Source organism: Neophocaena asiaeorientalis, unplaced genomic scaffold, assembly GCF_003031525.2.
Source record: "Neophocaena asiaeorientalis asiaeorientalis breed wild unplaced genomic scaffold, Neophocaena_asiaeorientalis_V1.1 scaffold291, whole genome shotgun sequence".
In the NCBI taxonomy this organism is placed as follows: Eukaryota; Metazoa; Chordata; class Mammalia; order Artiodactyla; family Phocoenidae; genus Neophocaena; species Neophocaena asiaeorientalis.
The window spans coordinates 1574076-1589553 of record NW_020172735.1 but is presented as its reverse complement, the minus strand read 5'-3'; the positions used below and the strand labels follow the sequence as shown (position 1 = coordinate 1589553).

The 15478-nt window shown below is 36.9% G+C and overlaps 1 protein-coding gene across 1 annotated transcript in view; it reads left to right on the top strand.

Moving 5' to 3' along the window:
* The window catches only part of WDR64 (WD repeat domain 64), a 148152-nt gene extending 133556 nt beyond the window's left edge, over nt 1–14596 (top strand). The window contains exons 23-27 of the mRNA XM_024740483.1: nt 307–495; nt 2923–3028; nt 5740–5820; nt 6651–6764; nt 14513–14596. Coding sequence (XP_024596251.1) covers nt 307–495; nt 2923–3028; nt 5740–5820; nt 6651–6764; nt 14513–14596 — 574 coding nt within the window. The remainder of the gene's footprint in view (nt 1–306; nt 496–2922; nt 3029–5739; nt 5821–6650; nt 6765–14512) is intronic.
* The last annotated feature ends 882 nt before the right edge of the window (nt 14597–15478 follow it).

Sequence of the window (15478 nt, the reverse complement as noted above, 5' to 3'; positions counted from 1 at the left end):
TTAATTCAACTGACAAGTCAACATGATGAGGTTATACAACAAGTGTTGTTATTTTGGGAAAAATCTATTTCTTGTCTTCTGGGTTTAATAAATGATTATCCTAAGTATAGATTTAAATTGACATTTCCAAAATTGTTGTAGATTAGATTTCTAACTGATAAAAATGTTTATGTTATGATTAGCTCCATATATTTAATAGGAAGAGTCCTGTTGGGCCAGTGAAAATCTACATAAATGATCTAATAAACAGAATAACTTCTACTGAATTCCAGTTACGTTCTTCTCCCTACTTTTGCCTTTCCCCAGGATCTGGCATGCTCTCAATGGTCATTACTGTGGATATTTTGGACAGCGAAGAATCTTTGAAATATCACAGACAAGTGATTTTATTTTGCCTTGTGACGTTAATGAATATCCCATAGAAATAAAAGAAGAAAGCAAGTTCACAGAGAAGAAGCAAAAATATGAATATCCTCTGGTATTTGACCAGCAAAGGTAAGAGAATTTGGTTTCCCTTAGATGAGAAGATGAAATTAAACTATATGATACTGTGACACATAGGATTTAATCAAACAAAGACCAAAGAGGCAATTGCTTAAGCAAAGGCACTAAACAGTGAAAGACTATGTTAGTCTTTCAAGGCTTGGAGTCCAGGGAGTAATTAGGGAGGATATAGTAGGAAATAAAATGAGAAAAGTCTATAGGGGCCAAAGCACAGTAAGACTTTTATGGGCCAACGTAAGGATTTTTAACTTTACGGAAATCACTGTGACAGAATACCTAAGGGCAAGAGCAGGTCTGAAGAAAAAGGTGGTAAGTTTGATGTTGGACAGGTTTAAGTCTGAGGTGTTTGTGGGACTTCCAAGTGGATATATTTAATGAGCAGTGAGATCTGTTTGGAGCTCCCAAAAGAGGTCAGAGTTATAGGTAAAGATTTTGGTGTCATCAGCACAGTAATATTTTCAATGTGGAAAAGTCACTTCTGTCCTGTGTATAGAGTGAGAAAAAAAAAAAAAACAGAAAACTGAGGAAGAAATCAAGAAATAGCCTGTAAAGAGCAGGCCAAAGAAGAAAAAAACAGTGAAAAACATTAAGAAGGAGTAGCCAACATGTTGAAAGTCATAAACAAGTGGTGTGATGGAAATCAAGGGAGGAGAGAATAAGAAAAGTGGTAGAGAGGACACGTTTGTAGAATGTGGCAGTGAAGTCACATAGGACAAGAGAAAAGTAAACACTGGTTTTGGCATGTCTGTCAGCTGAAAGGTCACTGATGATTCTAGAGAGTGAAATTTCAAAGAGTGATGGGTAAAAACTCACATTGTCTTGGTTGAGAAATAAATAGGAGACGTGAGGTGATGACAGTACAGATTACTTTGCAAGGAAGTCAAATAGCTGTAAGGATGAAGAATAGTTTGTTTCATGAGTTTGATTGTTTGTGGGGGAGACTTGAGCATGCTTAAAGGCATAGGGGAGGGAGGATAGTCCTCCAGTAAAGAATAAAATATTGGTCAAAATGTGTTTTATGCTTTTGCAAAGCTCAGTCCTGGTTTTGACCATGGCTAAATCTTTGTTATAATGGAAGAGATTGGTGCTCATTTGAGCTTTCAACATCAGCAAAGCTCAGCCCTAGATTATAGATGTCTAAATGTCTAGCCCTCACAGGACCAGACTGCCTAGACTGGTAATATCCAGCAGACCAGAGCTGGAATAGCTGACAAGATGAGTCCAAAGTGGGAAAAATCAGAGAGGACTGTCTTAAATAAGGTCTTTTAGGGAAATCCTAAGTGGGTCAAAGCTGGGGAGACACAATGCCATCATCTAGTCCAAAAGTTGGTAGAATGGCTGTAAATAGGAATTGAAGCTGAGTCACAAACCACACAGAATGCGGTACAAAACAGGAACAGTTTGGGAACAATTAACAAGGGTTCCAAATGACTGCCAAAATCCAATTGCAGTGTTCAAGGCTTGCCTTAGCTGGGCAGTAAGGAACACTGGGGAAGAAGTCTGGCTAAAATGTAAGAGGTGGTATAGTAGAGCCAAGGCTCATCAGGATATGATAAAGTTCACCAAGCAAAGTTGATCAATCTCCTCAGGTAATTGCTGAGCCTTGAGCATCCATGTATCTTAGTACTGAAAACACTATATTCTAATTTTGTTAATATGCATTCCTTCATCATTCTCTGAGTTCCTTGAGGACAAGAACCATGTTTTATACATCTTTATATACCCAGTTCTTAGTTCAGTTCTTAGCACAAAGTAGGCACTCAAAAGATATTGTGGAACAAATAAAGAATGACTAGTGGAGAACATTACAAGCAGACACAAGAGATATAAATGATAGATACAGAAGTTTGAAATGATATGATATATTTGGGATAGCTTAAAGTAGGATATGTGTTCACATTTGTTATAAGTAAATAATTATGTCTTGTGTGTAGCAAATCAGGCCTTCTTCTGTACAAGTACTGCATTTTAGAACATACTACTTATTATCTTTAAAAAATGTTTTAATACTTGGTTATAACTTTTAAAATATATGCATAAGTAAGTTTTAACTATAGTGGGAGCTGACCTGAGTCACAAAAAGAAATCAAGCTTTGGTTTTATACCAGAGATTTCCTCATCCTTACTATACAGTTTTTCCCCCCCCCAATGGCTATTAATAAATTTAACTACATGGAATGTTCAGGTTTAGTAGACATCTCTGTGGTTTCTTTGGAGGGAAATCTGGGAAGCCAAGTGGAATAAGAGTTAAGTGCAAAGGTCACATGGTTAGGACTGGTGCCATGGGAGCCAAGAGAATTTGGAGGCCCGGACAAAGAAGTACATCATGGATACTTGCTGATTAGGCAGAAAACAAAAGGCATGGGCATGTCCTTAACTGTTCTTTTTGTGAGTGTGTATGTGTATCTTTATATGCAGATGGAAAAAAATGAGCTCGATGTCTTTGCTCTTCAAGCGTACACCTCCTAAGGCCTTTGAAGTGGAACATGATTTTAAGTTTTTCAAGTCTCTTTCTTCTCCCAAGGTAACCTTAAAAAACAAACAAACAAACAAACAAAAACTTTTGCTTTTGGTTTTTTGAATTTAGATGTGTCCGGTGTATTAGCTTTCTATCGCTGCTGTTACATATCCCTGCAAACTTGGTGGCTTAAACAATACAAACTAGTTATTTCACAGTTCTGTAGATCAAAAGTCTGACTCTGGTTTTACTGGTGTTGCCAGAGCTGTTTCCTTTCTGGAGGCTCTAGGGGAGAATCTCATACTCCTTAGTTTGTGGTCCCCTTCCTTCATCTTCAAAGCCAGAAATGTTGCAACTGTCTGCCCATTCTTCTGTGGTCACATGTCTCTCTGACCAGTGGGAAATGTTCTCTGCTTTTAAAAATTCCTGTGACTAGATTGGGCCCACCTGGATAATCCATCACAAGGTTCTTAACCTTAGCCACATCTGCAAAGTCTCTTTCGCCAAGTGAGGCAATATATTCACAGATTCCAGGTGAGAGGAGTAGGGTGTGAATATCTTCGGTTACCATTATTCTGCTTATCACAGATAGACACACTTTTCTTCCGTGCAGAAACAGGAGAGAAATGTACACTGTTATTTATTCTATTTCAATTTCTAAAATTTCTAAAAAACGGATATAGCATGAGTCTTTAGGCGAAGGTCTGGCATTAATTAATTAAAATGGATTTCCTCAAGATTTTCAACAATACAAACCAAACTTATCTCCCATTTATAACCTACAGTTGCCCAACCCTCTGTAAATCAGACTAATTGTTGTTTTCCTGAACATTTCTCTCAGTATTCTGTCCCTATAGTCCACCTGGTCTACCCTTGCCATATCCATGATCTCTCTCTGTCAAAGTCCATCCTACTTTGTAACTGACAATGTATTAGTATCCAGAATAGGAAAAAATCAGTAAGTAGAAAAGGTAGTCCAATTTAAAAAAGAGTCAAATACTTGAATAGATGCTTCACAAAAGGAAAAAAAATTACCAATAAATACATGAAAAGATGCTCAGCCTCGATAGTAATCATGGAAATGCACATCAATAATATTATAAGATAGCATTTTACAGCCACCAGCTTGGCAAATATCAAAAAGTCTGACAATTGGTGTGCATTTGGAACAATCAGAACAATAATCTGCTAGTGGAAATAGTGTAAACTGCTAGAATCACTTTGGAAAATTATGTGACAGGCATTATCTAGTAAAGTTGAAAATAGGCATACTCTGCTGAGTAGAAATTCTTGAGCATGTGTTTGGGAGGCAGGAACAAGAGAGCTCAGAGCAGTATTGTTTGTAACAGCAAAAACCTGAAAGCAGCCTAACTGCTCATCAACAGTATAACTGGTAACTAAATTATGGCATATTTATAAATTGAAATACTATGGCACAGTAAAACTAAATGAACTAGAATAGCACTCACCTACACAAATGAGTGTTTGAGACATACTATTGAATGAGAAAAGTTTTGCATAAGAATACATACATAGCGATTTCATTTAGATAAAAATAGAGGAGAGGCAAAACTAAATAAAATATTGTTTTGGCAAAAAGCATAAAAGGTAAAATTGTATAAATAAAAGCAAGAGAATTAAGAATATAACATTCAGATTATGTTTGAGAGCAGATGAAAAGGACTGGGAATGGCACACTGAAAACCTCAAAGTTGAGGGTATTGTTCCAATTTGTAAAACAGAGCAGTGTTCATTATGTCATTATTCTTTCACAGCATCAACTTCATGTTTAATAAATATTTAACACTTTCCAAATGAAACAATTTTTATAAACCCTAGCTTTCTGTCCAAACGGAACTCAGTTTCTCCCAGAGGACAGGCTCACAGGCAGGAAAGGGACTGGCTGTGGAATGTAACAGACTTAGGTTTAATCTTAGATGTTATTTTCTCTAATAACTAATAATCTAATCCTTCAAAGAGTTCTTGTGAGGATTAAATGAGAAAATATATATGAGGTACATCGTAGGTACTCAATAAATGTTAATTCCACTTTCCCCAAAGGCCCCAATCTCTTCTTGCTTTGTGTCTCATAACATGTTCACTTATCATGTTCTACACTGAACTAGAATTATTGGTATACTCACTCTTGCTTCTCACCTCCACCAATAAATCATAAGCTCTTTATGGGCAAAGATACATGTATAGCATATAAAAATTCCTCAATTTTGTTGAATAGCACAACCTAAAAATAAAGATTGGTATTCACTTTTAATATTTTCTTCCAATTTGAAGAGATAAATTTTTAAGTAATTTAACTGAAATATTAAATAAATTTGGGGAAGTCTTTAGAAATGTTTTAAAGCTCTTGAAACAACTGAATGCCCTCTTCTTACCACACCTTTATCTTCTCAGTTTGTTGGTAAAATAACAAAGGGTTAACGCTTGAGGTAAAATACCTTTTACTAAGGAATCTCTGATTTCTACTAGCAATTTTGTTTTGCCCATTCCTTTTCATTCTCAATTGTGTAATATTTACCAATTCACTTCTTTTCTGTTAATTTCTTTTTGACATATTGTTATTAGTAATAATAAAACAATAGCACTAACTCTCACATTTAAGTAGCACATCACTATGTGCATTTGATCCTCATAACTCATCAACAGGGAAAGAATTTGCTAAGATCATGCAGCTAGTAAGTGACAGAATTTGAATCCAGGAATTTTGCCACTGATGTAATGTGCCCTTTTCATTAAACATTCACTCCTCTGCTTTGCAGATTCGAAGATATGCCTTGGAAGGTTTCATGACTGAAAACAGAGAGGCAGGGATTGTTTTTGGTTCTCTGCCTATATATAGGGTGAGTTGGAGGTATCTAGGAGTAGAGTGGTTACAGAAAAATAGGGAATCTGACATCTCACCCCTGACCCTGGGCTAAAAAGCAAGGTTGGAGAAAATCACATAACCAAGCAGAATGATGCTTCCATAAACATGTTGTGTCCGATCCCAGAGAAGTCTTCAGTTCTGTGTGTCAACGGCCTTGACCACTTGTCTCTGTCATTCCACACTAAATAATACTACAGAAAACTATTTCAAACTTTACCCTGGCTCTTCATCACCTAGAGGATAAAATCCAGATGCCTTTACCCTGGCATACAAACCTCTCATGATCTGATCTCTGCCTGAACTGTATAACCCCACTTTCCACCACATTCTCCCATGTACCTTAAACTCCAGCTACGCTAAATTACTTACCATTCCTTAAGCATCACTGTTCTTTCCTCTTCTGTGACTTTGCCTGTGCTGCCCCTCTGCCCATAACTCATCCACCACTTGTTTCCCTCCAAATCCCTATTCATCCTTCAAGTCTCCAACCCAGATAACCTGTTAAAGAATTAATTAACCAAGAATAATAAACCAAAGACAAAATATTACAACTTAATCTTAACCTATTGTTTCTTAAAATGTTACTTCTCTTTCCCAAGAACATGTTGACAGCTATTACAGGTATCAAACACTTAAACTACAGATGATGCTAAGGGTAAAGTATCAGAATTAATAGTGGGCTCCTGGGAAGGTGGGTATATTTTAAAGCAGTTGGATCTTCTCACTCCCTATCCCCCACCCTTGAATTCACATTACAGAAGTTAGCACTTTAAGTATGTCTAACTCCTTGTTTATGGCTTCTAGGTACCAAGCCCCACTAGTCTAAGATTTCTTCCACTAATTGGTTCAGAGGCACAAAGGGACTTTTCAGATGGCATTCCAGGAAAGAAGAAGGGAAGCCATGTTCAACATGAAAGAGTGAGTTAGTACTTAGAATTCCATAGTGTATCCCATTTCTGTTTGGATTGTTTCTTATTTCTGGGTCTAAAATTATCTCAGTTCCTACTTGGTTTACAAATATTCCAGGATGCATGTGTTTTATCTTAGTGAGATGGAAATCATGAATTTCCTGGACAGACAGAAAAATCAAACAAGACCTCTGAGCCTGAAAAAGTAAAACTTTCTGAGAGCTAATTTCAGACTTAGGTTCACTGACTAATTTTAAAAGCTAGGCAGTATGACATGACATATCTGAGGGCTGTGTAGCCATCCTTGCTTCCTAACATTATTGTACCTGCCTGATGGAGCCAAGACATCAATAAGATTCTGGCTTACCAGCCAAGTCAAGGAGAATGCTTTCCACATACTGGGTTGGCCAAAAAGTAAAAGTAAAGTCTTACAGAAAACCCCAAACAAACTTTTTGGCCACCCCAATATTAGTAGGAAAACTAACATAAAACTTCACAGTTTACATAGTATTTTTATAAATGATTCTTTTGATTTTCACAAAAAATCACACAAAGTGTTATACCCATTGTAGAATTGGAAAAAAGTGGAGCCAAAAGGGAGGTTAAGTGACTTGCCAAGATCACATAAAATTAAGTGATAACCTGAGGTCAACATTTTACTCCAAATTTCATGCTCATTTCTCAAACCAAACAGCCTAAAATACTCAAACCTTAAAACTCTTCTACTAGTTCTAGGAAGTTTATATAAGCCTAACTTAAAATGTGGTCATTTATCTAGTTATTAAAATTGATCAGAAATTAAGAGGAGGATCTAATATATAGTAATTTTTATTTTTATTATTTTTATTTTTTGGCCACACCACATGGCATGTGGGAACTTAGTTACCCAACCAGGGATCAAACCTGTGACCCATGCAGTGGAAGCGCAGAGACCTAACCACTGGACCACCAGGGAATTCCCTTATTTTTATTTATTTATTTATTTATTTATTTAAATTTAACACATTACTTTTCTAATTAAGTTGACATATATTTATTTATTTATTTATATTTGGCTGTGTTGAGTCTTTGTTTCTGTGCGAGGGCTTTCTCTAGTTGCAGCGAGCGGGGGCCACTCTTCATCGTGATGAGCAGGCCTCTCACTGTCACGGCCTCTCTTATTGCGGAGCACAAGCTCCAGATGCGCAGGCTCAGTAGTTGTGGCTCACGGGACTAGCTGCTCCGCGGCATGTGGGATCTTCCCAGATCAGGGCTCGAACCCGTGTCCCCTGCATTGGCAGGCAGATTCTCAACCACTGCGCCACCAGGGAAGCCCTATTTTTATTTTTAATTTTTATTTTGTATAGTTGATTTACATTGTTGTGTTAGTTTCAGGTGTACAACAAAGTGATTAGCTTACACATATACATATATCTATTATTCTTTTTCAGATTCTTTTCCCATATAGGTTATTCCAGAGTATTGAGTAGATTTCCCTGTGCTATACAGTAGGTCCTGGTTGATTATCTATTTTATATATAGTAGTGTGTATATGTTAATCCCAACCTCCTATTTTCTGTCTCGCCACAACCTTTCCCATTTGGTAACCATAAGTTTGTTTTCTAAGTATGTGAGTCTCTTTCTGTTTTGTAAATAAGTTCATTGGTATCTTTCTTTTTAAATTGTGCATATAAGTGACATCATATGATATTTCTCTTTCTCTGTCTGACTTACTTCACTTAGTATGATAATCTCCAGGTCCATCCGTGTTGCTGCAAAAGGTATTATTTCTTCCTTTTTAATGGCTGAGTAATATTCCATTGTATATATGTACCACATCTTTATTCATTCATCTTTCAATGGATATTTAGGTTGCTTCCATGTCTTGGTTATTGTAAACAGCACCACAATGAACATTGGGGTGCATGTATCCTTTTGGACCATGTTTTTCTTGGGATATATGCCCAGGAGTGGGATTGCTGGGTCATATGGTAGCTCTATTTTTAGTTTCTTAAGGAACATTCAGACTGTTCTCCACAGTGGCTGTAACAAAGTTACATTCCCACCAACAGTGTAGGAGACTTCCCTTTTCTCTACGCCCTCTCCAGCAGTTATTGTTTGTAGACTTTTTGATGATGTCCATTCTGACTGGTGTGAGGTGATATCTCACTGTAGTTTTGATTTGCATTTCTTTAATAATTAGTGATGTTGAGCATCTTTTCATGTGCCTCTTTGCCATCTTTATGTCTTCTCTGGAGAAATGTCTATTTAGGTCTTCTGCCCATTTTTTGATTGGTTTGTTTAATTTTTTGATATTGAGCCGCATGAGCTGTTTGTAAATTTTGGAGATTAATCCATTGTCAGACACACTGTTTGCAAATATTTTTTCCCATTCTGTGGGTCATCTTATCATTTTATTTATGGTTTCATTTGCTGTGCAAAAGCATTTGAGTTTAATTGTCTCATTTGTTTATTTTTTGTTTTTTTTCTACTACTCTAGGAGGTGGATCAAAAAAGATACTGCGGTGATTTATGTCAAAGTTGGTTCTGCCTACATTTTCCTCTAACAGTTTTATAGTATACAAACTTACATTTAGGCCTTTAATCTGTTTTGAGTTTATTTTTAGCTAGGGCTTCCAAAACTATGTTGAATAAAAGTGGAGAGAGTAGACATCCTTGTCTTGTTCCTGATCTTAGAGGAAATGATTTCAGCTCTTCATCTTCAGGCACAATGTTAGCTGTGGGTCTGTCATATATGGCCTTTATTATGTTGAGGTAGTTTCCCTCTATGCCTCTTTCTGGAGAGTTTTTATCATAAATTGGTGTTGAATTTTGTCAAAAGCTTTTTCTGCATCTACCGAGATGATCATATGGATTTTATTCTTCATTTTGTTAATGTGGTGTATCACAATGTTCAATTTGCAGATATTGAAAAATCCTTGCATCCCTGGCATAAATCCCACTTGATCATGGTGTATGATCCTTTTAATGTATTGTTGGATTCACTTTGCTAGTATTTTGTTGAGGATTTTCGCATGTATGTTCATCAGTGATATTGGCCTGTAATTTTCTTTTCTTGTGGTAACTTTGTCTGGTTTTGGTATCAGGGTGATGGTGGACTCATAGAATGACTTTGGGAGTGTTCCTTCCTCTGAGATTTTTTGGAATAGTTTCAGAAGGATAGGTGTTAACTCTTCTCTAAATGTTTGATAGAATTCACCTCTGAAGCCATCGTTCTTGGACTTTTGTTTGTTGGAAGTTTTTAAATCACAGTTGCAATTTCAGTACCTGTGATTGGTCTGTTCATATTTCCTATTTCTTCCTGGTTCAGTCTTGGGAGATTGTACCTCTCTAAGAATTTGTCCATTTCTCCTAGGTTGTCCATTTTATTGGCATATAGTTGCTGGTACTGGTCTCTTATGATCCTTTGTATTTCTGTGGTGTCCATTTTAACTTCTCCTTTTTCATTTCTAATTTTATTGATTTGAGCCCTCTCCCTCTTTTTCTTGATGGGTCTGGCTAAAGCTTTATCAATTTTGTTTATCTTTTTAAAGAACCAGCTTTTAGTTTCATTGATCTTTTCTATTCTTTTCTTCATTTCTATTTCATTTATTTCTGCTCTGGTCTTTATGATTTCTGTCCTTTTACTAACTTTGGGTTTTGTTTGTTTTTCTTTCTCCAGTTGCTTTACGTGTAAGGTTAGGTTATTTAAAATTTTTCTTGTTTTGTGAGGTACAATTTTATTGCTATAAACTTTCCTCTTAGAACTTCTTTTGCTGTGTCTCATAAGTTTTGGATCATCATGTTTTCATTTTCATTTGTCTCTGGGCATTTTTTTATTTCTTCTTTGATTTTTTCAGTGATCCATTGGTTGTTTGGTAGCCTATTGTTTAGCCTCCACCTGTTTTATTTTATTTTTTGTACTTTTTTTCTTGTGGTTGATTTCTAGTCTCAAAGTGTTGTGGTTGGAAAAGATGCTCGATATTATTTCAATTTTCTTAAATCTATGAAGGCTTTTTTATGGCCCAGCATGTGATCTATCCAGGAGAATATTCCATGTGCACTTGAAAAGAATGTGTATTCTGCTGCATTTGGATGGAATGCTCTATAAATATCAATTAAGTCTATCTGTTCTAATGTGTCATTTAAGGCCTGTGTTTCTTTATTGATTTTCTGTCTGGATGATCTGTTCATTGATGAAAGTGGGGTGTTAAAGTCCCCCACTATTGTTTATTTATTTATTCATTTATTTATTTTTTGGCCGCATTGGGTCTTAGTTGTGGCACATGGGATCTTCGCTGAGGCATGCAGGGTCTTTTGTTGCGGCATGCAGGCTTCTCTCTAGTTGTGGCATGTGGGTTTTCTCTTCTCTACTTGTGGTGCACAGGCTCCAGAGCATGTGAGCTCTGTAGTTTGCAGCACACAGGCTCCCTAGTTAAGGCACACTACCTCAATAGTTGTGGCATGTGGGCTTAGCTGTCCCGCAGCATGTGGGATCCTAGTTCCCCAACCAAGGCTTGAACCTCCGTCCCCTGGATTGGAAGGCAGATTCTTTACTACTGAACCACCAGGGAAGTCCCCCAACCCACTATTATTTTGTTACTGTTGATTTCTCCTTTTATGGCTGTTAGCATTTGCCATATATATTGAGGTGTTCCTATGTTGGGTGCATCTATAATTACAATTGTTATGTCTTCTCTTGGACTGATCCCTTGATCATTATGTAGTGTCCTTCTTTGTCTCTTATAGCACTATTTTAAAGTCTATTTTGTCTGATATGAGTATTGCTACTCTAGCTTTCTTTTGATTTCCATTTGCATGGAATATCTCTTTCTATCCCCTTACTTTCAGTCTGTATGTGTCCCTAGATCTGAAGTGGGTCTCTTATAGAATGCATATTTTTGAGTCTTGTTTTCATATCCATTCAACCAGTCTACATTCTCTGGCTGAAGCATTTAATCCATTTATGTTTAAGGTAATTATCAAAATGTATGTTCCTGTTGCCATTTTGTTAATTGTTTTGGATTTACTTTTGTAGGTCTTTTTTCTTCCCTTCCTCTTTTGGTCTCTTCTCTGGTGATTTAAAGACTATCTTTAGTGTTGTGTTTGGATTCCTTTTTCTTTTTTGTTTGTATATCTATTGTAGATTTTTGGTTTGCAGTTATCATCAGGTTTTGATATAGCAGTCTCTATATAAACAAGATTGTTTTAAGTTACTGGTCTCTTAAATTTCAGATGCATTTCCAATATTCTGCACTTGTCCTCTCCTCTTATCATGATTGCTCGTATTGATATCATATTTGTGTGTGTGTGTATGATTTCCTACCTTTACTGTACGTTTGCCTTTAATGGTGAGCTTTTCCACTTGTAATTTTCTTGTTTCTAGTTGTGGCCTTTTCTTTTCTGCCTAGAGAAGTTCCTTTAGCATTGGTTGTAAAGCTGGTTTGGTGGTGCTGAATTCTCTTACCTTTTGCTTGTCTGTAAAGCTTGATTTCTCCATCATATCTGAACAAGAGCATTGCTGGGTAGAGTTTTCTTGGTTATAGTTTTTTCCCTTTTTCCCTTTAAACTTATATATAGGTTTAACTATATCATGCCACTCTCTTCTGGTCTACAGAGTTTCTGCTGTAGAAACTTATGGGGATCCCTTTGTATGTTATTTGTTGCTTTTTTCTTGTTGCTTTTAATATTTTCTATCTTTCTTTAATTTTTGTCAATTTGATTAATATGTGTCTCAGTGTGCTCCTCCTTGGCTTTATCCTGCCTGGAACTCTGCACTTCCTGGACTTGGCTGACTGTTTCACATATTAGTGATCTTTTCAGCTATTATCTCTTCAAATAGCTTTTCTGGCCCTTTCTTTCTCTTTTCTCCTTGTGGGACACCTATAATGTTAATGTCTGTGCATTTAATGTTCTCCTAGAGGTCTTAAACTGTCCTCATTTCTTTTCATTCTTTTTTTTTTATTATTATTCTGTTCTGTGACAGTGATTTCCACCAGTATGTCTTGCAGCTCACTTATCCATTTTTTCTGCCTCGTTTATTCTGCTATTGATTCCTTCTGGTGTATTTTTCATTGCAGTTATTATATTGTTCAAATTGTTTGTTTTTTTCTTTATGTCTTCTAGCTCTTTGTTAAACATTTCTTGTATCTTTTTGGTCTACTTCCCCATTCTTTTTCGAGATTTGGCATGATCTTTACTATCATTACTCTGAATTTTTGGGGGGGTATATTGCCTATCTCCACTTCACTTAGTTGTTCTTCTGAGGTTTTATCTTGTTCTTTCATCTGGAACATATTCCTCTGCCATCTCATTTTGTCTAGCTTTCAGTTTGCAGTCTCCATTCTGTAGGCTGTAGGACTGTAGTTCCTCTTGCTTCTGATGTCTGCTCCCTGGTGACTGAGTCTGTTCTAAGAGGCTTGGGCAGGTTTTCTGGTGGGAGGGACCAGTGCCTATCCTCTGGTCGATGGAGTTGGGTCTTGTCCCTCTGGTGGCCAGGGCTGTGTCAAGGGGTGTGTTTAGAGGGGGCTGTGGGCTCAGGAAGATGTTAGGCAGCCTGTGTGCTGATGGGTGGGGCTTTGTTCCTGCCCCATTGTTTGTTTCACCTGAGACATCCCAGCACTGGAGCCTACGGGCTGTTGGGTGGTACCAGGACTTGGTGTCAAAATGGCAGCCTCCAGGAGAGCTCATGTCCATGAATATCTCCCAGTACCTCTGCCACCAGTGTCCTTGTCCCCACAGTGAGCCACAGCCTCCCCCACCTCCCCAGAAGACCCTCCAAGACCAGCTAGTAGGTCTGGCCCAGGTTCCTATGAAGTCATTGCTTTTTTCCCCTGGGGTCCTGGTGCACACAAGACCTTGCGTGTGCCCTCCAAGAGTTGAGTTTCTGTTTCCCCCAGTCCTGTGGAGTTGCTATGATCAAATCCCATTTGCATTCAAAGCCAAATGCTCTTGGGGATCCTCCTCCTGATGCCAGACCCCCAGGCTGGGATGCCTGATGTGGGGCTCAGAATTCTCACTCCTGTGGGAAAACCTCTATGATTTAATTATTTTCCAGTTTGTGGAAAGTATGGTATTTGATTGTATCACAGATGCACCCCTCCTACTGTCTCATTGTGGCTTTTTTGTCTTTGAAATGAAAGTAGAATATCTTTTTGGTAGATTCCAGGTTTTTTGTTGATGGCTTTTCAGCAGTTAGTTGTGATTTTGATGTTTTCATGAGAAGAGGTGAGCTTAAGAACTTCTACTCCACCATCTTGCTTCCTCTCTGACACATTTAGACACTTCTTGATCTAAATTTTGAAACCAAACAAGCTTAACTTTTTATATGTATGTTTTCTAAAAATATCTAATTCAAAACTAACTTTTTTTCTCATTTGTGGGATCATTACTTGATTTTATTTTTTTATAAGACAATGGACTCATGATATTAATATTACAACAACCTAACAAGCTTCTTTGTTTTCTTTTATTTTAACCAACCCCCAACCCTTTGCAGATTAGACAGAGAATCGCAAGAATGGATAATTCCAAAGTTAAGTAGTTCTAAAGCCTTTGCTCTTCCACCATGAGCTGCTGGAGCCTCACCTCCTATTTTTTTTTTTAAACACATTTTTACCCAGGAGGCACACAGGATAGCTAAGTAAATAACTAAACTTTCTTCCTTTAATCCTTTAGGAGGATTAAAATCTTCATAAAAATTAGTGGTACAGATTGACTCTAAAAAATTGTGTTTGTCATATAATGCAGTTACTAACTGACCTGTCCTTTATTTCACAGGTACAACAGAGGAGAAGTCTGAAAGGAAATTTTGTCCCACAAATAAACCTGACTTCTTCTTTCTTCCCAGCTATCCCCAAGTGAAGAGAGAAGAATCAGAAGTGGCTGCTGTGGCCTGAGCTGCACTTCAAATGGCAAGGTCTCAGTGATACTCTAGTCTTTATTTCAGGATGAAAGTGAGGGTCTATCAGATATTGTCACCAACCTCTGTATCCTCAGGCCATCCTATTGATGGAAAAGATTACTCAAGGTCTTCAGATGGCCTCATCTCTGAATACCATGCAAGCAGCAACATCCAGTTGGCCAGCTTCTTTCATACATGGAAATCCACTTACTGAATAAGGAATATTTCTTATTTACTGTCAGAAAAATGACTCATAAAGAAACAAATAAAATCAATAGCATAAGTAGATCTAAAATAATATGGTTATCAATGACTTGTTTTCCACCTCCCCCCATTGTTCACCCTAATTTATAACAAGAATTATTATCAGAATGTACGTAATAAGAGTAAAATTACTTATGTGTCATGCTATGTGCAGTATAAAGAGAATTATTTTTAAAAAGAAAAATGTGCCAGTCAAGCCTCTAGCTATTTGTCTTTTTCATTTAGAGAAATGTCATATGGAAGAAAATGCTCAGAGTTTCTTAGATAAAGTCAGAAGTTATTTGCATTTAGACTATAAATGACTCCAGATAATAGAACTTGAATGGTTATCTGCAGTTGCTGGGGTTCATCTTCTACTGATACCTTTATTAATTGATTCTGATATTTTGATCAAATGATTAATTTCACCATTGGATACTCATGTAAAAAATGAAAGCATCTACATTTGATCAATAATAAATGAGATTTTAAATAAGTCAAAGACATGAGGAAGTATCAAGAATTGAAGCCTGAAGACTGGCTGACCCAAATCATTTTGGGAAAAATATTTGTGGTTCTAAGTAATAAAAGCATTCCTG